This window comes from Cyprinodon tularosa, unplaced genomic scaffold, assembly GCF_016077235.1.
Source record: "Cyprinodon tularosa strain WSP-4 unplaced genomic scaffold, ASM1607723v1 ctg38, whole genome shotgun sequence".
Lineage (NCBI taxonomy): Eukaryota > Metazoa > Chordata > Actinopteri > Cyprinodontiformes > Cyprinodontidae > Cyprinodon > Cyprinodon tularosa.
In genome coordinates this window covers 3,687,501-3,709,762 of record NW_024039096.1, presented here as the reverse complement: position 1 = coordinate 3,709,762, position 22,262 = coordinate 3,687,501, and the positions used below count along the sequence as shown (strand labels likewise).

At 40.6% G+C, this 22,262-nt stretch overlaps 1 protein-coding gene across 4 annotated transcripts in view; it reads left to right on the top strand.

The window, feature by feature from the left end:
* Nucleotides 1–22,262, top strand: part of sdk2b (sidekick cell adhesion molecule 2b) — a 178,906-nt gene that overhangs the window by 28,792 nt on the left and 127,852 nt on the right. For all 4 annotated transcript variants that reach the window (XM_038296880.1, XM_038296878.1, XM_038296879.1 and 1 more), the window contains exons 9-10: nt 19,209–19,385; nt 20,202–20,338. In XM_038296880.1, coding sequence (XP_038152808.1) covers nt 19,209–19,385; nt 20,202–20,338 — 314 coding nt within the window. The remainder of the gene's footprint in view (nt 1–19,208; nt 19,386–20,201; nt 20,339–22,262) is intronic.

Genomic DNA, 22,262 nt, shown 5'->3' with positions numbered 1-22,262 from the left:
GTCCTGCTTGGTGATGCAGGTACCGTAAACTGTCCATGATGAGCAAGCATGAAGCGACAGTGGAGAGGAAAAACTCCCCTTGGGAAGAAACCTCTGGCAGAACCGGGCTCAACATGGTGGTCTTCTGCCGGACCAATGCGATGAGATGAGGGATGGTGACAACTGGGATTAATACTCTCTGATGAGGTTGAGGTGAAGTCGTGTCATAGAGGACGATTCAGCTGCGATGGCGGAGAAGGGGATGGAGGTGGCTGGATTGTCGTCTGAATCGAAATCCGACATTGCGATTGCAGGATAGCGGCTGTGGTGAGATTTGAGGGAGTTTATAAAGTGGAAGCAGGACGCTGATTTGGCTTCATGGTGGAGTAGTTCGAAGCTGATTGGCTCGCTTCAGAGACGGATCGGCTTCTGATTGATGGAGGCAAGTCAGAGTTTCTTCAATTGAACTTCCGCTAGAGCTTCATTTCAATCTGAAAAACTCCCACAGAGAGAAAAGATAATTAGAAGAATTTATTGATAAGAAAGTATAGTCTTTGGCGCTCAGACCTCGGCAGGAACATTCATGCTGAATTATGCTTTAACATGCATGAGTAGATGAATGTGAATAGGGATGTTCCCCCAAAAAGCCGAGGTCGAGGCCGGAGAGTCCGTATGCTCGTAGGGCATACACTAGGGACAGAATAAAGAATGCGTAATGAAATGCTGAGAAGGTTTGCGAACAACTTACCGAGCCAGGTTGTTGATGAGGATGGCGACCACGGTAGACGCCGAAAACTTACCGATGATGATTTACCCATGATGATGATGATGAACCCGTGATGATGATGATGATGATGAACCCGTGATGATGATGATGATGATGATGAACCCATGATGATGATGATGACCCCAAGATGATGATGATGATGATGAACCCATGATGATGATGATGATGATGAACCCATGTTGATGATGATGAATCCGTGATGATGATGATTTACCCATGATGATGATGATGAACCCGTGATGATGATGATGATGATGAACCCATGATGATGATGAACCCATGATGATGATGATGAATCCGTGATGATGATGATTTACCCATGATGATGATGAACCCGTGATGATGATGATGATGATGAACCCATGATGATGATGAACCCATGATGATGATGAACCCATGATAATGATGAACCCATGATGATGATAACCCCATGATGATGATGATCCCATGATGATGATGAACCCATGATGATGATGAACCCATGATGATCCCATGATGATCCCATGATGATCCATGATGATGATGAACCCATGATGATGATGATCCCATGATGATGATGATCCCATGATGATGATGAACCCATGATGATGATGATGATTTACCCATGATGATGATGATGATTTACCCATGATGATGATGATGAACCCATGATGATGATGAACCCATGATGATGATGATCCCATGATGATGATGATCCCATGATGATGATGAACCCATGATGATGATGATGATTTACCCATGATGATGATGATGATTTACCCATGATGATGATGATGAACCCATGATGATGATGAACCCATGATGATGATGAACCCATGATGATGATGATCCCATGATGATGATGATCCCATGATGATGATGAACCCATGATGATGATGAACCCATGATGATGATGGTGATGAACCCATGATGATGATTTACCCATGATGATGATGATTTACCCATGATGATGATGAACCCATGATGATGATGAACCCATGATGATGATGGTGATGAACCCATGATGATGATGAACCCATGATGATGATGGTGATGAACCCATGATGATGATGAACCCATGATGATGATGATGAATCCGTGATGATGATGATGATCCCATGATGATGATGAACCCGTGATGATGATGATGATGATGAACCCATGATGATGATGAACCCATGATGATGATGAACCCATGATAATGATGAACCCATGATGATGATAACCCCATGATGATGATGATCCCATGATGATGATGAACCCATGATGATGATGAACCCATGATGATCCCATGATGATCCCATGATGATGATGAACCCATGATGATGATGATCCCATGATGATGATGATCCCATGATGATGATGAACCCATGATGATGATGATGATTTACCCATGATGATGATGATGATTTACCCATGATGATGATGATGATTTACCCATGATGATGATGATGAACCCATGATGATGATGAACCCATGATGATGATGATCCCATGATGATGATGATCCCATGATGATGATGAACCCATGATGATGATGATGATTTACCCATGATGATGATGATGATTTACCCATGATGATGATGATGAACCCATGATGATGATGAACCCATGATGATGATGAACCCATGATGATGATGATCCCATGATGATGATGATCCCATGATGATGATGAACCCATGATGATGATGAACCCATGATGATGATGGTGATGAACCCATGATGATGATTTACCCATGATGATGATGATTTACCCATGATGATGATGAACCCATGATGATGATGAACCCATGATGATGATGAACCCATGATGATGATGGTGATGAACCCATGATGATGATTTACCCATGATGATGATGATTTACCCATGATGATGATGAACCCATGATGATGATGAACCCATGATGATGATGATCCCATGATGATGATGATCCCATGATGATGATGGTGATGAACCCATGATGATGATTTACCCATGATGATGATGATTTACCCATGATGATGATGATTTACCCATGATGATGATGACGATTTACCCATGATGATGAGGATGACTTACCCATGATGATGACGATGAATCTTGCGGATGAAGATGATGATGATGAATCCTGCGGATGACGATGATGAATCCTGCGGATGACGATGATGATGAATCCTGTGGATGATGATGATGATGATGATGATGTATCCCATTATGATGACGATGATAATGAATCTTGTGGATGAGTCTGATAATGAATCTTGCGGATGAGTCTGAAAATGATCTTGCGGATGAGTCCATATAGAACATATAACATGACGGGATACAGACACATGACGAGACGCAGACATGGTGCATATTGATGCATTGGAAATGCAAGCAAAATGGCGTAAAGGATGCATGACGAGACACAGATAGGGAGCATGTGATGCATTAGGGAATGAATCTTGCGGATGAGTCTGATAATGAATCTTGCAGATGAGTCTGATAATGAATCTTGCGGATGAGTCTGATAATGAATCTTGCGGATGAGTCTGATAATGAATCTTGCGGATGAGTCTGATAATGATCTTGCGGAGGAGTCTGATAATGATCTTGCGGATGATTTCTTGCGGATGATAACATATATGAAGAATTGATGCATTAGGGAATGCATGACGAGACACGGACCAGACGTGACGTGACACACAGGAGAATGCATGTAAATGCCTGACATAAAGGTGAGATTGCATGAATGCGAGCCAGAATGAAGACAGCATGAATATAGCAAGGAGACAGCATGGAAGACTGCATGAAGCAGGGAATAATGAAGAAAACTGATAAGGAGTGGGAGTAGAAAATGAGTTAGAGGATGGTCGTGATTAGGTCAGAAAATTATGAGAATGAGTTGAACCACCACCAGTATTTGTAATAGAGTTACCTAGAGGCAGAGAGAGCGCTGAGCTGCGAGAATTGGTGAGAGTTCTGGGCGGATGAATGAGGTATAGGCTGGTGAACCATCGGCCCAGAGCTGAGGGAAGCCTCAGAACCCCCGCGAGTAGCTGCGATGCAGCTGCTCGGTCCAGAACGAATGCCCAGATTACCTACTAGAGGGAAGGCCACATGATTCTAAGAGTATCCTGAGGTGGTGAAGGAACCATGAGTGGACGTAGGGTAACCCTTGGGGGAAATGAAGGTGCTTAGAATGCCTGAAACATGACGCGCCGAGATGATGAAACGTTAGTGACTGCTGCCAGGATGCTTCTGATGAAGGGCATGAGAGACTGGGAGGAGGAGTGACTTTATTAGTGGCTTCAACTACTACGATGTTATCGCAGTGGGCGGACGCGATTCCTTCCCAAAGCCCCACGATGGCAAGCTAGCTAAGGGTAGACCTCACACAAGCATAATTGGGTGTGAATAAAAGAGGCATGAACCCGCAAACCACTTGTCCTGAAGAACCCCCCAAAACCTACGGATGCAGCATCCATAAAATTTTTGAAGCATGGCAGGAGATAGATAATGTCGACATAGAAAAGAAATTTCGTTCCAATTTAGAAGCAGTCTGACCAGGAGATCTGAACGGCAGCCTACGTTAGCTGACCTAGCAAGGAGCGCAATTGGCATTAGAAATGACTGATGGAGAACATCAGTTTTGTATTTTTTTTTTTATTATTATTATTATTATTATTATTATTATTATTATTATTATTATTATTATTATTATTATTATTATTATTATTATTATTATTATTATTATTATCAAACGACAGATTATGAGGAGACAAGACGATAATCAGAAAAATAATAAGGGGTGGTAAGATGACGGGCCGCTAAGACTGAGGTACGATTTATGTGAAGCATGCACGGCGGGGATAGACTGATATTGAATGGCCTCCTGCGGAAGCTATGGTCATGCGATAGATGCTGAATGCGGCAGGAAATTGCCAATAGAGGATCTCTGAATAGACGGAGATCAGATGATTTAAGGAAAACTGTGATGTCACCTGCTGAAGCGACCTGCTGATTGACTTCAGGGGAGGGAAGAATAAGAAAGACTAAATTAAAATATTTCCCCTGGATAGTTAGAACGAGGCTAGTGGAAATATCAGCATGCATGTTAATATAAGGTATGCCTGAATAAGAGGCAGACAAAGCATAAAGAGCGAACTCAAATAGATAGAAAATTATGAATGAAAACATGGTTGAATACGTCTTACCTAAGGCTGGCCCGGCGGGCGTTCCCTAATATGAATGAGGGGAGGGGGAGGTCCCTCTGAGCAGACAGCGGCAGGGATGACGTGGCAGTGCAGGGATTTCCACGTTTGGAGCGTGCGGACAGCGTCAAACGGATTGAGTGAGAGAGTCCGGTGGAGCGGAGGGAGGCTGAGAGCTGTTAAACGCCAGAAGGGCTAGACGGGGGAGCTGTTATGAATCAGGAAGCTGAAGAAGGTCCAAGGCTGCATCGAAACGATGAGAAGGAGCGGGCGTAGCGGTGACTGTTGCTGGGACAGATCCGGGAGGCCTTCTGCGCCTGGCGAGGGGAGCGGAGGACTTGCATGTCTTTGCGGCCAGGAATCGGAGCAGATTGAAGAGCGGAAGGCGAGGGAGATGAATCACGAGGAGGTAAGAGGGAGGCTCGTTGAGACAGCTGAGCAGAGTCTAGGTCGGAGCCTGGCAATATACCCTTGGAGTGTAACGCGGAAGAAGGAGATGAAAGCGGCTAGACGGGAGCTTCTCCGAGCAGGGAAAATTGGATTGTCGTCTGAATCGAAATCCGACATTGCGATTGCAGGATAGCGGCTGTGGTGAGATTTGAGGGAGTTTATAAAGTGGAAGCAGGACGCTGATTTGGCTTCATGGTGGAGTAGTTCGAAGCTGATTGGCTCGCTTCAGAGACGGATCGGCTTCTGATTGATGGAGGCAAGTCAGAGTTTCTTCAATTGAACTTCCGCTAGAGCTTCATTTTAAGAGTAAATCTCCTCATTCCATTGGCAAAATATCTCATTTACTGAATCAAATTAAGGATAAATATACTTAGGCTACGTTCACACTGCAGCCTGAAGTGACCCAATTCCGATTTTTTTGCCCATATGTGACCTGTATCAGATCTTTTTATGACAGTCTGAACGACACAGATCGGATTTTTTCAAATGCGACCCAGGCCACTTGGATATGTGGTCCTGAATCCGATACGTATCTGATCTTTTCAAATGCGACCTGTGTCTGTACGGCCAGGTCGCATTCATCCGACCTACACGTCATTGATACTTGACAAATGTTACTAAACGTTACTAATCTGCATCCTACTAAGCAGAGGCGGGAAAAACTAACAACCATTGCGGAAGATAACACAGAGAGCAGTCAATGGAGAGAAAGTGAGGTTGCTGACTTAATTCATATTTGGAAAGATAGCTCGATTCAGACCAAACTCGAAGGGTCTTACCGGAACCTGGCTCTCTTTCTTTTTGATCTTCTTAAAAAGATTTCGTTCGTAATGTGCCTGCTCCTGTTGGATAAGAACTTAAAGAACGCAATATACGCTGCGGTATTACGAGTCATGTTTACTTCCGCAAACACTGAGGATGCTTGCTACATGTGACGTCATCGCGTCCTCGAGTGCGCATGCGGGACACTTCGGTTGAACGCTTTCAGTGCCCACAGTAGATCACATACAAGTTGCATATACTTGGAAGTGTGAACGGACACGCAAAAAAATCCGATTTCAGAAAAAAATCGGAATTGAGCATTAAGGCCTGCAGTGTGAACGTAGCCTTAGTTTAAGAAATTTTTACTTATTTCTACATCATTTTTCCAGTGTGGTCTGTGCCTTTCTAAACTCATTTGGGATATTTAAGGATGTAAAGTTGAGCCATGTGTTATAACATTCTTTTAGTTTAATTGTTTAAAAGGAAGCATTTCAGTCAACGTCATTAGAAAAACATCTTATTTACCTGCTCAAATTAAGGGTAAATACACTTAATTTAAGACATTTTTTACTTAGATGTTTTTTGCAGTGTAAAAATTGGGTCACACCAAATGAACATTAAAAAGATGTCCAACACCTTAACTAGGACGCATCTGCATTTTAAATTCATGCTAGAAGCTGTGGATGCTGAATATTTGCTGTGTTGAGCTGTTCTGTTCTTTGTCTTGCAAACTAAGGTGCGGGTGGGATTTCTTTTCTTTGACCAATTACAAAAAAAAGTAGATTTAGTACATTTTAAAGGAAGTTCTTTTAAAAATGTCATCTCTGCAATCAGTTTATCTGAATGAGGTTGCTACAGAAATATCCTTTTCTTGTATGGAGCATCAGAACCCAGCATACTGGTGACCAACTGTGCTGGGAGCCTCCAATGAAAGCTCTCTATGGTGGACCAGGCAGTCAGGCATCTACCGCTGCTATTTGTTGCAGCTGAAGGTGAATATACAGTAACAGCCATTCAAATTGGTCAAACGCCGGCCGAATGGCGGCCCACTTCCCTCCAACTCCCAGTGAAACCCTCTTCAACTTCCAGCCACTGGTGTGACAGGGTCCATAGTGTTTTACTCTGACTCCATCCTTGCACTGAATTACAGTGTCTTTTCTTTAGATCCAGCAAAGCGCCCATCAAGGAAAGTTGGGAAATTTTTAATTGCTACTACTGTAGTGTTTTAGGTTTGTGGTAAAAACTGCAGGAACCAAAATGTAAAATCAAATCTTTTTGGCCATCAGGTTTTGGTAATTTGTAGTTCATGTAGGTATTTCTAAACACAGCCTAATAACAAAATATTCAGGGTTCCTACAGCATAAGGCAAGTTAAATTCAAGACTTTTTAAGACTTTTTAAGGCCACTTGAAATAAAAATTTCAAGAAACACAAGAAAAACCTGCTTGCGACAACTTAACCCAAAGGTTTATTTTAACATAAACCACTGCACTAATGTTTCGAATTTTTGAAAAGCTTCCCATACAGGAAGAAAGCTAAAAACACACAAATGACAGATATATTTTAACAATTAATGAGCTTATGTTTGTAAAAGACATAAATAGTATTTCCATTTGCATTGCTTCAGAACAAAAACAGCAAAATGGTGCAGAAATCCGGTCCAGGTTTTCCTTCCTGTGATCCCTCTCTTGACACCCAAAACACTGGACGTAGACAAAATGATCCACAGAGGAAAAACTGCTGGTTAAATAAATAAAAATACCAACCAAAATGACATAAACTCATCTAAAAAGAATAAGTCTAAAGCTAGAGGAGGAAGACGTCTTTATCACAAGGATTCAGGCTTCACATCATCATCATCGTCTGAAGAAAAGAAATGTTCCACCAGAACCTGTGAAAGGTTAGACTATCTACTTTGCTCTAGATCAAACCACTCCAACACACAGTTTCTGGTCTTAGTTTGAATTTTGACAAATACAGTGTTAAATAAGTCAGTAGGCTTACCGAAATACTGTGACATAAGACAGCAAGATTTAAAAAGTGTCAGACAGCCAGCTCCACTTTACATGACTTGTCACTCAGGTTTACAAGAAAAGCATTTGGTTCACATGCTCTCTGTTTAAATCCTGTTATATGAAGGCTTTAGAGGTTTGTCCAGGAACATTAATGAAAAGTATTATGAGGAAAATCAAAACAAAGACATGTTGTGAAGTTTTAAAAAAAACAAGGAAAGCTCCAAGTACTTAGAAATTAATTTCCATAAAGAAAGCCCATTTTCTTCTCTTCAGGTAACACAGAATACATGTCAGATTAAATAATAGTACTTATACGTCAGCGATAGTATCTAGGTGTTACTTTACTGTATGTCTCGTAACATGTTCGTTGGTTGTGCTGTTCTTTTTACATACACTATATTGCCAAAAGTATTTGCTCACCCATCCAAATTATTGGAATCAGGTGTTCCAATCACTTCCATGGCCACAGGTGTATAAATTCAAGCACCTAGGCATGCAGACTGTTTTTACAAACATTTGTGAAAGAATGGGTCGCTCTCAGGAGCTCAGTGAATTCCAGCGTGGAACTGTGATAGGATGCCACCTGTGCAACAAATCCAGTCGTGAAATTTCCTCGCTCCTAAATATTCCACAGTCAACTGTCAGCTGTATTATAAGAAAATGGAAGTGTTTGGGAACGACAGCAACTCAGCCACGAAGTGGTAGGCCACGTAAACTGACGGAGCGGGGTCAGCGGATGCTGACGCGCATAGTGCGAAGAGGTCGCCAACTTTCTGCAGAGTCAATCACTACAGACCTCCAAACTTCATGTGGCCTTCAGATTAGCTCAAGAACAGTGCGCAGAGAGCTTCATGGAATGGGTTTCCATGGTCGAGCAGCTGCATCCAAGCCATACATCACCAAGTGCAATGCAAAGCGTCGGATGCGGTGGTGTAAAGCACGCCGCCACTGGACTCTAGAGCAGTGGAGACGCGTTCTCTGGAGTGACGAATCGCGCTTCTCCATCTGGCAATCTGATGGACGGGTCTGGGTTTGGCGGTTGCCAGGAGAACGGTACTTGTCTGACTGCATTGTGCCAAGTGTAAAGTTTGGTGGAGGGGGGATTATGGTGTGGGGTTGTTTTTCAGGAGCTGGGCTTGGCCCCTTAGTTCCAGTGAAAGGAACTCTGAATGCTTCAGCATACCAAGACATTTTGGACAATTCCATGCTCCCAACTTTGTGGGAACAGTTTGGAGCTGGCCCCTTCCTCTTCCAACATGACTGTGCACCAGTGCACAAAGCAAGGTCCATAAAGACATGGATGACAGAGTCTGGTGTGGATGAACTTGACTGGCCTGCACAGAGTCCTGACCTCAACCCGATAGAACACCTTTGGGATGAATTAGAGCGGAGACTGAGAGCCAGGCCTTCTCGTCCAACATCAGTGTGCGACCTCACAAATGCGCTTCTGGAAGAATGGTCAAAAATTCCCATAAACACACTCCTAAACCTTGTGGACAGCCTTCCCAGAAGAGTTGAAGCTGTTCTAGCTGCAAAGGGTGGACCGACGTCATATTGAACCCTATGGATTAGGAACGGGATGTCACTTAAGCTCATATGTGAGTCAAGGCAGGTGAGCAAATACTTTTGGCAATATAGTGTATCTTTGCAGTTGATAAAGCAGACTGAAGATGTTTTATTATTATCTCTCCTTTATCTCCTCTTTCTTTCATCTTTTCTCTATTTTTCCTGTTTTTCCTTTCCTGCTCTTCTTACATTGCAGTGTCCATATATTCTGTAAAACTCCCTGCATAATTATTATAAAGCTATTTATATGCATAAACCAAGAGGAACACTATGGCGATAGCCGCACTGCTCCGCTTGTGAAAGTAAAATCTGTTGGGCTCTTTTTGGCATCAAGACAATTATTCGTATTGTCACATAGCCAGACAGGACAAAGTTAAGAAAAAAACAAACAAACAGGGAAACGTAGCACTCACAATGTCTCTGGCTGTTAACAGGGCACTGCTATCTTAAAATAATGCATTAATCATTGAGAAACACCAGCCATCTGCAGCTCATGTGGTATAATGGGTTTACACACTGGAAAAAATTGAAATGTAGATAAGTCATTTTTTTTTTTTAATAAGTGCATTTGCTCTTGAATTGAGGAGGTAAAAGAGACATTTTGCCAATGGAACAAGACAATTTACTCTAAAAATAAAAAAACACAATTGCATTGTCTTTTTTCAAGTGCATTTTATCTAAATATCTTATTTTAAGAGTAAAAATACTCATTCCACTGGCAAAATATCTAATTTAACTACTCAAATTAAGGGTAAAAATACTTAATGTAACGAAGTTTTTCCAGTGTAGTAAGATTAGTGTAAATAAACATGTAATTATAAGTGTCTAAATGTGTAAATAAAAGTCAACAAACATAACTAAATATACGATTTTTTATTTGTTTCTTGCTGTTAACTCGTTGGCTTTATCTCTAAGAATATAACTTTAGAAGTTATCGGTACAAGTTATTGTTATTGACAGCTTTCTTACCCCAATCTGGATAATAAATACTATTTAAATACCTTTTGATTTTTTATTGTCAAAAACTGTTAAAAATGCCATTCATCAGTTGTTTCCACATCAGGATTTTTTCAATATTTTGTGTAAATTTATCACACAGAATCGCAATTTAATACTAAAATATGTTTGAAATCTGCTTAGATGAAAAAAAAAAAAAAAGATGACTGTAACCTGAATTTACTTGTAAAATTATAGTTTAGGTTGTGAATAAAACAAAACTGAACCGCCTTTATATTCGTAAATTATGCTTTTATAATATCTTTAGTTGTAGATTTTCACTAAACATCCTTGAATTACTCTAATAAAAAAAGAATTAACAGTGAAAGATATGAGAGAAACCAACAAAAAGGTACGTATGCGAGATAAAAGTGTTTGGCACAAACTTTTCCAATCCCGCTGCTGTTGATTCACTGCAACTCGAGCCTTTCAACAGAATTATTACTGAACTCCTGCCTTGTTCCCGACATCAGTCATTATCAACAGACTCTTTCCTCCCTTTTATACACAAACGAGAAACTACATCTAAAGCAGTGCTGAGCTGTGCAGCTATGATGAACGCGGATCTGCTGTTTGATATGCAGCCATTAGGCGTTCAGACGCACTCAGGTCAGCTCTGATGGTGAGTTTGAAGGAAAGGAGGGAAGAGAATGAAACGGCTCGCTAATTACACGTTCGTCTGGGATCATGGCTGCAGTAAATGGAAGATGACAAAGTTGTCTGTGTAGACTATAACTGAGCTGGATATTGATGCTAAAGTTTTACATTCCTGTAGGCGGCTCAAGTGTTAAAACACTGTCTGATGTTTAACCTCAAGGACAAACCTGAGAGGATTCAGGTAAAATAACAGAAAAGGCTGAGATTTTTCTTTGCTATTTCTGTTGCATAATTTTCCCACATCAGCTTATATCAGAATTTAAACAAATTCTAGTCATTTAGCTTTAATTTTAAAGTATTTTACTCCAAACCAGCCTGTTACTTACAGAGGGCCAGCTCTACCATATTTAAAATAAATACAGAAATAAATAAATGCCCAATAAATGAATAAGCATTCAATTAGTTGCCCCCAATAATACAATAAACAAATAAATGTAGTTAGAATGTTAATGAGGCAGAAATGCAGACAGAAACAACAGGCAGAAATAAATAACATTGAAGAAATAAATAAGGTAGAAAAAAATACAAAGGAATTATAAAACAGATAAAAATATCATAACATACACATAAATAAACACTTAAAAAATAAGTAATTAATAAATAAAATTAAGATTATAATGGACAATAAATAAATACGCTAAATATTACAAGCAAAGCTAATTAAAAGACATATATACATTTATGTCTCACTGTATAAATTAATTTATACCTACATTTATTTGTTTATTGTATTTTGGGGGGCAATTAATTGTATGCTTATTTATTTGTTGAGCATTTATTTATTTCTGTATTTCTTTTTAAATATGGTGGAGCTGGTCCTCCATAGTGACTACAGTCATGTTTAAAATACAACCTGAAAGCCAATGACTATGATTTCCAAGTACAAATGAAGCTCCAGCGGAAGTTCAATTGAAGAAACTCTGACTTACCTCCATCAATCAGAAGCTGATCTGTCTCTGAAGCGAGCCAATCAGCTTCGAACTACTCCACCATGAAGCCCAATCAGCGTCCTGCTTCCACTTTATAAACTCCCTCAAATCTCACCCCAGCCGCTATCCTGCAATCACAATGTCGGATTTCGATTCAGACGACAATTCACCCACCTCCATCCCCTTCCCCGCCATCCCAGCTGAATCGTCCTCTATGACACGACTTCACCTCAACCTCACCAGAGAGTATTAATCCCAGTTGTCACCATCCCCTGTCTCATCGCATTGGTCCGGCAGAAGTCGCTTCATGCTTGCTCATCATGGACAGTTCCCGAGTCTCTGAGTGAAGCCTGGCGTCAGCTCCCTCAGTCTTCTAGTCCCACAATTCTGCTCAGCAGATCACCTTGTCAACCAGCTCCGATTAAACCACCACCAGTTTCAGGCCAGGGGGAACATCCCTATTCTCACTACTCTACTCATGCATGTTAAAGCATAATTCAGCACGAATGTTCCTGCCGAGGTCTGAGCGCCAAAGACTATACTTTCTTATCAATAAATTCTTCTAATTATCTTTTCTCTCTGTGTGAGTTTTTCAGATTGAAATACAGACATACACTATATTGCCAAAAGTATTTGCTCACCTGCCTTGACTCACATATGAGCTTAAGTGACATCCCGTTCCTAATCCATAGGGTTCAATATGACGTCGGTCCACCCTTTGCAGCTAGAACAGCTTCAACTCTTCTGGGAAGGCTGTCCACAAGGTTTAGGAGTGTGTTTATGGGAATTTTTGACCATTCTTCCAGAAGCGCATTTGTGAGGTCGCACACTGATGTTGGACGAGAAGGCCTGGCTCTCAGTCTCCGCTCTAATTCATCCCAAAGGTGTTCTATCGGGTTGAGGTCAGGACTCTGTGCAGGCCAGTCAAGTTCATCCACACCAGACTCTGTCATCCATGTCTTTATGGACCTTGCTTTGTGCACTGGTGCACAGTCATGTTGGAAGAGGAAGGGGCCAGCTCCAAACTGTTCCCACAAAGTTGGGAGCATGGAATTGTCCAAAATGTCTTGGTATGCTGAAGCATTCAGAGTTCCTTTCACTGGAACTAAGGGGCCAAGCCCAGCTCCTGAAAAACAACCCCACACCATAATCCCCCCTCCACCAAACTTTACACTTGGCACAATGCAGTCAGACAAGTACCGTTCTCCTGGCAACCGCCAAACCCAGACCCGTCCATCAGATTGCCAGATGGAGAAGCGCGATTCGTCACTCCAGAGAACGCGTCTCCACTACTCTAGAGTCCAGTGGCGGCGTGCTTTACACCACCGCATCCGACGCTTTGCATTGCACTTGGTGATGTATGGCTTGGATGCAGCTGCTCGACCATGGAAACCCATTCCATGAAGCTCTCTGCGCACTGTTCTTGAGCTAATCTGAAGGCCACATGAAGTTTGGAGGTCTGTAGTGATTGACTCTGCAGAAAGTTGGCGACCTCTTCGCACTATGCGCGTCAGCATCCGCTGACCCCGCTCCGTCAGTTTACGTGGCCTACCACTTCGTGGCTGAGTTGCTGTCGTTCCCAAACACTTCCATTTTCTTATAATACAGCTGACAGTTGACTGTGGAATATTTAGGAGCGAGGAAATTTAACGACTGGATTTGTTGCACAGGTGGCATCCTATCACAGTTCCACGCTGGAATTCACTGAGCTCCTGAGAGCGACCCATTCTTTCACAAATGTTTGTAAAAACAGTCTGCATGCCTAGGTGCTTGAATTTATACACCTGTGGCCATGGAAGTGATTGGAACACCTGATTCCAATAATTTGGATGGGTGAGCAAATACTTTTGGCAATATAGTGTATGTTCAGCTTACAGTGAAAACAGATATGCATTTATTCAAGTAGTGGAGTTGATAGTGAAAAACACCTTAAAGCTGCTGATTTTCTAAAACAAACACCTTTTTCCCTCCATTATTATTATCTTTTCTAAAGATCTGTACAAAGTCTTCATACTGTTTCATTATTTACTGGATCAATACAGTCTCTCAATGACAACATATAAGTACAGCCTTTAAATAATTATTCAATGAACTTTTTAAAATAAAATCACCATTATCACACGTTAGTATCCTCTATAACTGAAGTAGTTTTTACGTCTTCTTGTTTTCCTACGTTCATATGAAGGACCGCTGGCTATGATGGCGATTTTTTGTTGTATTTGGCAAAGTCCCTACTCCCGTTCTAATGACTTCAGTCTTGACATCAGACTGTCCTCCTGTAGATTCGACCGATGTAGTAAAATGCTAACCAACACGCTTCACACACGGCTATGCCGAGAGAGGGCCGCTGCACACGGGCTGCCGTTAGCTTCGGAGCTCCGCTGGTGCCGCGATCCTCTCAAGTTTGGAACATTTTCTTTTAAATTACGCATTAAATCTGTGAATGGGCCATATGGAGATGCTTAAAAGTATAATGTTCTCGCCTCAAATAATCTTAAAACGTACTTTTTTATTGAACAACAGCAACAGAAAAGAGAACATTTAACTTAGCACTCAGAGCTCTGTGAGTTAAGAAGATGGGCCGCCAACCAATGAGCAGAAGTTGACTCTCTAGGACACGCCCCCTCCTCATTTGCATAATGAGGCAGAAATGCATAGAAAAATGTAAAAAGGGCAGGCAGTAATAAATAGCGGCGAAGAAATAACTAAGGTAAAAAAATACAAAGGAAAAATAAAAAAGACAAAAATATTATAACATGCACATAAATAAATACTTAAAAATGTAAGTAATTAGAAAATAAAGTTGAAGATTATAAAGGACAAAAAAAAATAAGGTAAATATTACAAAGGCAAATAAATAAAGAAGCTAATTTAAAGAGTTATATACATTTATGTTTCACTGTGTAATTTAATTTCTACTTACATTTATTTGTTTATTGTATTTTTGTTGGCAATTAATTGTATGCTTATTTATTTATTGAGCATTTATTTATTTCTGTATTTATTTTTAAATATGGCAGAGTTGGTCCTCCATATATGACATGGTACGATGCAGAAATCCTCTTTGCGATCCTTAGATATTAAGAAGACATTATTTCAGTATAAATAAAGACAAATTAGCATGAAAGTGTGGATCAGAGCAGATCCGCATACAGTGTAAATCTAACAGTGTCAGTGTCAACAATCTGAGGGAGGAGCTTAACTTATAACGATGCTCTGGATGGGCAGGTAGGTTAAATAAATTCTGGAAGTCAGGTGGTTAAAACCAAAAAATGGGTCATCATTGTGTCTTTTAATTTGTCTATAATCTAAAATATGGCCACATTAATGAGAAAAATGTTCTAAACCAAACATTTTTTTACTTTTATCTTCTGATCTCAGTCCTATAGCAAATCTGCAGTTGGCTGAGAAATAAGAACCCATCCAGACCAAGCTGGGTTTGAGAATATAACAATCCTTTTGGTCCATAAGTCATCCAATCACAATTAAGCAACAGTGTTTAAATAAAAAATGTTTAATTTATACGTCTTATTGCGAAATCAACTTCAACTGAAATTTATATTTGTGTTCATACCCTTTTTCTACTCTTTTATACCCATATTAGCCTAAAAATTAATATCTAACAGAGAGTGTGTTCTTTCATTTGAGTTTATTGATGTACAAACTTTGCTCTCAAGCTGTTTAGAAACACTTTTTGTTTTTTGTTTTTTTCTGACTTGAAAGAAAACAGTTCAAAAACATTGATAGTTGCACAGCTTTGCAGTAGCTTTGGGGGACTTTTAAAATGTTTGAAGCATGCAGAAAATAGAGCCAAAAAAACAACAGTTGAAATATTAAAAGCAAGCTCTTAATCTTAGATCCAGAAAATGATTGGTTTTAAACATAAAAAAAGAGAAATGTGAAGCACTTGTATTTTAGTCACAGCAATAAAATAGGTTTACAGGAGCTTATTTGTGCTACTCTTGAAAATAAAGCCAAACAAATTAAATTAAGCTGTTTCCATCACCTTTTTTTTTAACCTAAAGTTATCTAAAGGGAGTTAAAGAAAGGGCTCTCTCATTTGAGGAGAAAATAAACAAGCTTTTGTTTTCATTATCAAAATATTTCTCCTTTAACTCTCTTTTCACAGTTTAATTATTGTTATTCAACCTTTGAATAAGAATTAAATACTTAACTGAGGTTCTGACTTCGATGCTCTGTTATTATCTGAGCATAATTAGATTTATTAAGACATTTTTTATTTGTTAGAAAGAAATATTGTCTAACACTTTTCTCATATAGTGAAATTGTGAGAAACAGTGTTACTTTTCTCAGTTATTACATGCAGAAAGTTATGATCTGGTAATGCATCATCAAACATCATGTTCTTTGAATGTCTTTTTTTGGCTTATAAGCATCAGGTAAAGGTTAAAGATGCTTAGTTTGCTACATTCATGGAAATAACATTAGTTTTAGGTTATTTTCTGTTAGATTCAACACTTTTGCCTTAATCAAATACGCTGCAACCCTTTTAATAATGTTTAAAGTAAAAAGAAAACTGGACTCATTATCAGCCAGTTTTAGGAGCATTGTCACATTATAAGACATTTCTTTGTTTACGTACCAGTAGCTCGTTCTGGTTGCAGCTTCCTGCTGGCATATTACAATTTATTTTTGTGCTTTATGCTTTATTTCTCAGTTTGTTAGTAAATAAAGCCCTTTATGTGTATTTTCTATAACAACAGTTCTTGACAGGAGGTAAAAAAAAAATGCAAAAGAAGCACCTTGTGAAAACAATAAATTAAAGTCCAACATTCAGAGCTAAAAACACCATGAAATGTTTCAATTCATGGGGATAAGACATAAATTGCACTCAGAAAACAGTAGGAAAAGTAGGGAAATAGCATTTTGATGTGTTTAATTTCTAATAAAAAAGGTTTTTTAGTTTATTAAACTAAAATATGATTACCTTGATGCTGTGTTTATGTTTACATTTGGAAGGAATGGGAAAAAGAATTGGAATTTTATTTTTTCTTAATGTTCAGATTAAAGGTTCTGAGGAGGATCATCTAGAACTTTGCTGTTACTATCGGTTGGTCTTCCACTGCGCCAACCTGTTGCTTTACCAAGAGGCCTTGCAGAACGGTCAGGCTCTATTAGGTGCAGGCTCTAGGAGCTGCATTTCCTCCAGTTTACTACTTCCCCTTATGGGATTTATGTGGTGTTTTGCAAAAAACAAAAGAAGCAGTATTTAATATCAAGGGGACCGTTTTACCCATCAACCCTCCTTTGGCAAAGCAGATGTATTCATGATAGTACGGTGCCCATATTTAAGTTGTGCTGCCATAACGCAGAACAGGATATTGTCATGTTCGGCTTAAGGTTCCTAACCCACATGCAGAACACACGGAAACAGGAGAAAGGTCAAAGGTTTATTAGGTGATGTTTCTGCACTGAGAATAAACAGATCCAGGCGGTTTAATCTGAGCCAGGACTGGTCACGAGCGGGTTCACTGCAGAGGGGGACAGAGAAGTTAGCAGATGTCCAGATAATCAGCAGGATGTGAGTGAGCGGGACTGTACCTGTTCTGGAGTTAGAGCTTAATGGCTGAGGGGGGGCGACGTTGAGGGTCCAAAGGCTGTGGGCGGGCTGAGGGCTTGGCGGAGGCAGAGCTTGGTTTGAGTGTTTGCAGATAACTGGTTTGAGTTTCCCTTCCAGATTCTTCAGAGAGCGGGCAGGCAGGTCTTTCACAGGAATGATTCTCCAGGGTTCCTCAGAGATCAGACAGGCAGATTTCCAACAGAGAAACTCTTCAGGGTTTTCAGGTTTTCAGGCAGGTTCAACCTGGGAAGCAGAAAGGAGAAAACGGATCAGGTTCAGGTTTCAAGGGATTCAGAGATTCAGACAGGCAGGTTGGCTCAGGCTTGCTAACCGTTACTGGCAAACACTCTGGCACAGGAGAGACGTCCTCTGCCTCCTTAAGTACAGATCCCCTGATGAGCAGATGAGCGACAGGTGGTAGCAATCAGCTCCGGCTCCAGGAGATCTAGTACGCCCTCTGGTGGAGAAAGTGGACAGACCTCCAGATCCCAACAGATATGCACTAAACAAAAAAGGACTGATAGCTCTTGTCAGGTCTAAGCACCTAAAACATCATACATACATACAGGGAAAGAAAGAAGGCACAGAGACAATTAATTTAGTTACTCACGAGGAGAGTAGGAAGAGACTGCCGAGTTTACAATCTCCACCTCACTCTGCAGTCTTCAACTTTCTCCTTGCTATTTATTGAAGAAAAGGGGATGTCCCTAATTACACCAGCTTAGGTTTAACTAAGGGGAAGGGAAACAAAAGGATCTTACTTCAAACCTCAGCACATAAGTTAAAACAAATCATGTGGTTGTTTTACAATTGAATTGTTCCAAGAACACATGTTTAGAAGAAACATGTGATAGAGGCTGTTAAGGCCTCTTTCACAACCCGTCCGTTGCATGACCTTTATCTGGAACAATCTTAAGGAAGATTTAATAAAAGATGAATCACACATTATACATCATAATAGTTCATTAGAACACAACCCATGAAACACAAACAAAGTAAGAGTAGAAATAAAATATTTCTAACAGCTCTGTTGTCTGCCAGCAGGTGGCGCCACATCTATTTATGTCAGCTCTCTGCACCCGGTGCTGGAATTCTATTTAGGCTCAAAATGCAAATAGCTAAACGTTATCAGGATGGATGCTTGGCAAACATAACCTAATTTGATCAGATTTAAATATATAAAGTCGTTATTCACCTTTAAAGCCTGTTTAACATATCTTTCGTAATAATGGAGCAACAAACAAATAAATAACAAGGAGTTTATGAACCTCCACATTTTGATGTATGATTTTAACTTTGTCAGGCGCGTAACATTCCAGCCTCCGTTTTCCAGGCATGTCTGGGAAAAAGACGGCTCGGCGATCAATGTTCATTCAATCCCCCGCATGCGCCTGGACGCCGACGGCACCCTGCACATTTCCCAGACCTGGTCGGGTGACATCGGCACGTACACATGCAGAGTCAACTCGGTCGGAGGCAACGACTCTCGCAGCGCTCACCTCCGTGTCAGGTAAACCCCTCCATCTTCTCCTCTTCCCTTATCTTTTCTCCTTCACACACTTGTCTCCAAATTTCTTTGATGTAAGGTAGCAGAAAGGAACATATCCTCTGCGCCCCGCTGTCCTGCCTGTTCTTATCCACACCTCTGACACATTTCCACTTAAATGACGCCTTCTCTTCCTCACCTCCCTTGTCCTCATTCTCACCTGACACTCTCCCAGCCCCTGGTGACCCCCCTCTCCCACCTCTTCCTTTTCCTCCCCTTCTTAGACAAACACCTCTGCACTTTATTATTCTTTAAAGTTTTATCGTTCCTCATCATTTCACCGCTGGCCGACTGCAGTAAGGTTAAATTTAATATGAATGTGACTGTTTCTATCTTCATCCCTCCACTGTCTCCCCTGCTGTCTTTAGTCAGAGGTACCCTCCATTCGTCGCTTTCAGGTTTACATATCAATCTGTCTCCGCTTATCTGAATTTATGCCTAAATGAGTTAATGATCCTCAGCTTTAGTCTCATTTATTCACAGCTTTGTCTTTGCATTTCCCTGCTATCCTTATCCTATTATCTTTCATTCCATTTCCCTACTAGTTCTCTGATAATATCCACCTCGCTTTGTTTGCCTGCATGTCCATCTTGACAAGGAATCGTCTTCGCCGTGCTGTCATGTCCAATTTCATCACCTTTTTGAACAGATGTCTCTGTTGCGAAAGGTTTGACTCTCTGTTCAGGGTCTACAGGAGATTTCTGCTGCCTAGCAAACTGCTCTGGTAGACAGATTTCTTTTATTTATCAAAGTTGTCCTCTGATCTCTCCCTCCGTGCAGGCAGCTTCCCCATGCCCCGGAGAACCCGACGGCCATGCTGAGCAAGTCTGAAAAAAGAGCCATCGACCTGGCCTGGGCCAAGCCTTTCGATGGCAACAGTCCTCTCATACGTTATATCCTGGAGGTTTCTGAAAACAGTAGGTTTCCTCAGATTCACTTCTGCACTCTTCTTAAAGTTTACTTCTTCTTGTGCCAGTTTACCTCTAAATTATTTATTCAGATTTGGGTTTGGGGAAGAGGAAACTTGACTCATGGGATCGCTGATGCAGACTTAAAAAGGTGGAAAATGCTTCGTGTTTTGGTTTGGGGTTTTCTGGCGTACTTCAATCTGTGGTGGTTTTCCCTCCAAGCCTAACAGCAAAGTCAATGCAGCAGAATTTAAGAGCTGATCTGAATAAATTTAGGAGCATAATCAATTAAAGTTATCGTGATTATGTTGGATGTTTCCAACACTGAAATACTGGTCCTTCTATTAATATTAAAAAACTTGATAAATTTGTGTCAAAAGCATTAAAAATGTATCTGTTAATGCAGCAGCAGACAGAAAAGGGGAATCTCAGATTAAGGAGAATTTTTAAATCACAAAGCGTGACATGAAAAAAAGCGTTAAAAATCCAACATACAGAATTAATACTTTTCTAACGATACTGAAATTAAAATTGCCTTGTAAATTGTAATTTAATTCTTACTATTTCTGTAGAGTCTAAAAATCTCTTAGAATGGAGGCCAGTTTGAAAGTCATCAAAATGCGAAACACAGTGTTACCAGCCACTGAGATGAGACAGATATAATTATAATCATTTATTTTACTGATCTCACATTGGAGAAATTTACCTCTGCATTTAACCCATCCCTTTGGGGAGCTGTGAGCTGCCATTGTGCGGCACCCGGGGAGCAGTGTGGGGTTAAGGTTCTTGCTCACTACACCGGAGAACGGAGAACAAGCAGGAGTCCAAAGCCAGGTCAGGCAAACAGATCAGAACAGGAAAGTTCAGAGCTCCAGAAGTCCGAAGACAGTTAAGGCAAACCTAACAGTCAGGCTCAGTGGTTGAGAGGCAGAACAGGTCAGGATCAGGTAATCAGAAACACTCAGGTACGCTAAAACACTCTTACCACTGGCACAAGAGAACAATCAGTGTGGGGGTTAAGGGTCTTGCTCAGGGAGCCAGAGTGGCAGTCTTTGGGAGTGGGACTAAAACTCAGAACTCCCACTAGATGTGTGCTGATGTCTAAAACTCAAAGATAAGCTTGGAAAAAATGTCTCAGCTAAGAGGTTGATAAAAAGTACTTTAAGTTCCCTGTTGATAAAGTAAAGCAGGAAGTGACATGTTGGGGTCTCCAGGATGCCAGCACAGCATCTAAATGCCACTCAGTTGAAAGAGGCAGGAATGGAAGCCATTTACTGTTCCACCAAACCAGCAGGAACATTAGGATCGGCTAAAAGCTGCTGGTTGGTTATTATTTTTACAAACATTACAAACATATTATAAAGAAAATGTCTTTACTGTTAAAAGGATGATTCAATATTATTGTTAGTTTAGTTTATTATAGCGGTAAAAGATGTAGCCCATCTGTTTAAGGTGAAAGCAAACTGAAAACCTATTATTAAAGTTACCTATTAAAGTTTCTGTTTTTAAAACAGACAGCTTTTCAATGAAGAACCCCGAACAACTTCAAGTCAACAGTCCAATTTACCTCCATTAAAGACTAATTTAGAACTCAGGGTTTGTCTCAATTATGCCTAATAAAAGCACCTCAAACCCAATGCTGATCTATAGTGGCAGATCTGTAATGCTGAGGTACGGTGGCAGATCTATATTGCTGAGGAGCAGTGGTAGATCTGTAATTCTAAAGTAGGGTGGCAGATTGTAATTCTAAATTATGGTGGCAGATCTGTAATGCTGAGGTACGGTGGCAGATCTGTAATGCTGAGGTACGGTGGCAGACCTGTAATGCTGAGGTACGGTGGCCGATCTGTAATGCTGAGGTACGGTGGCAGACCTGTAATGCTGAGGTACGGTGGCATATCTGTAATGCTGAGGTACGGTGGCATATCTATAT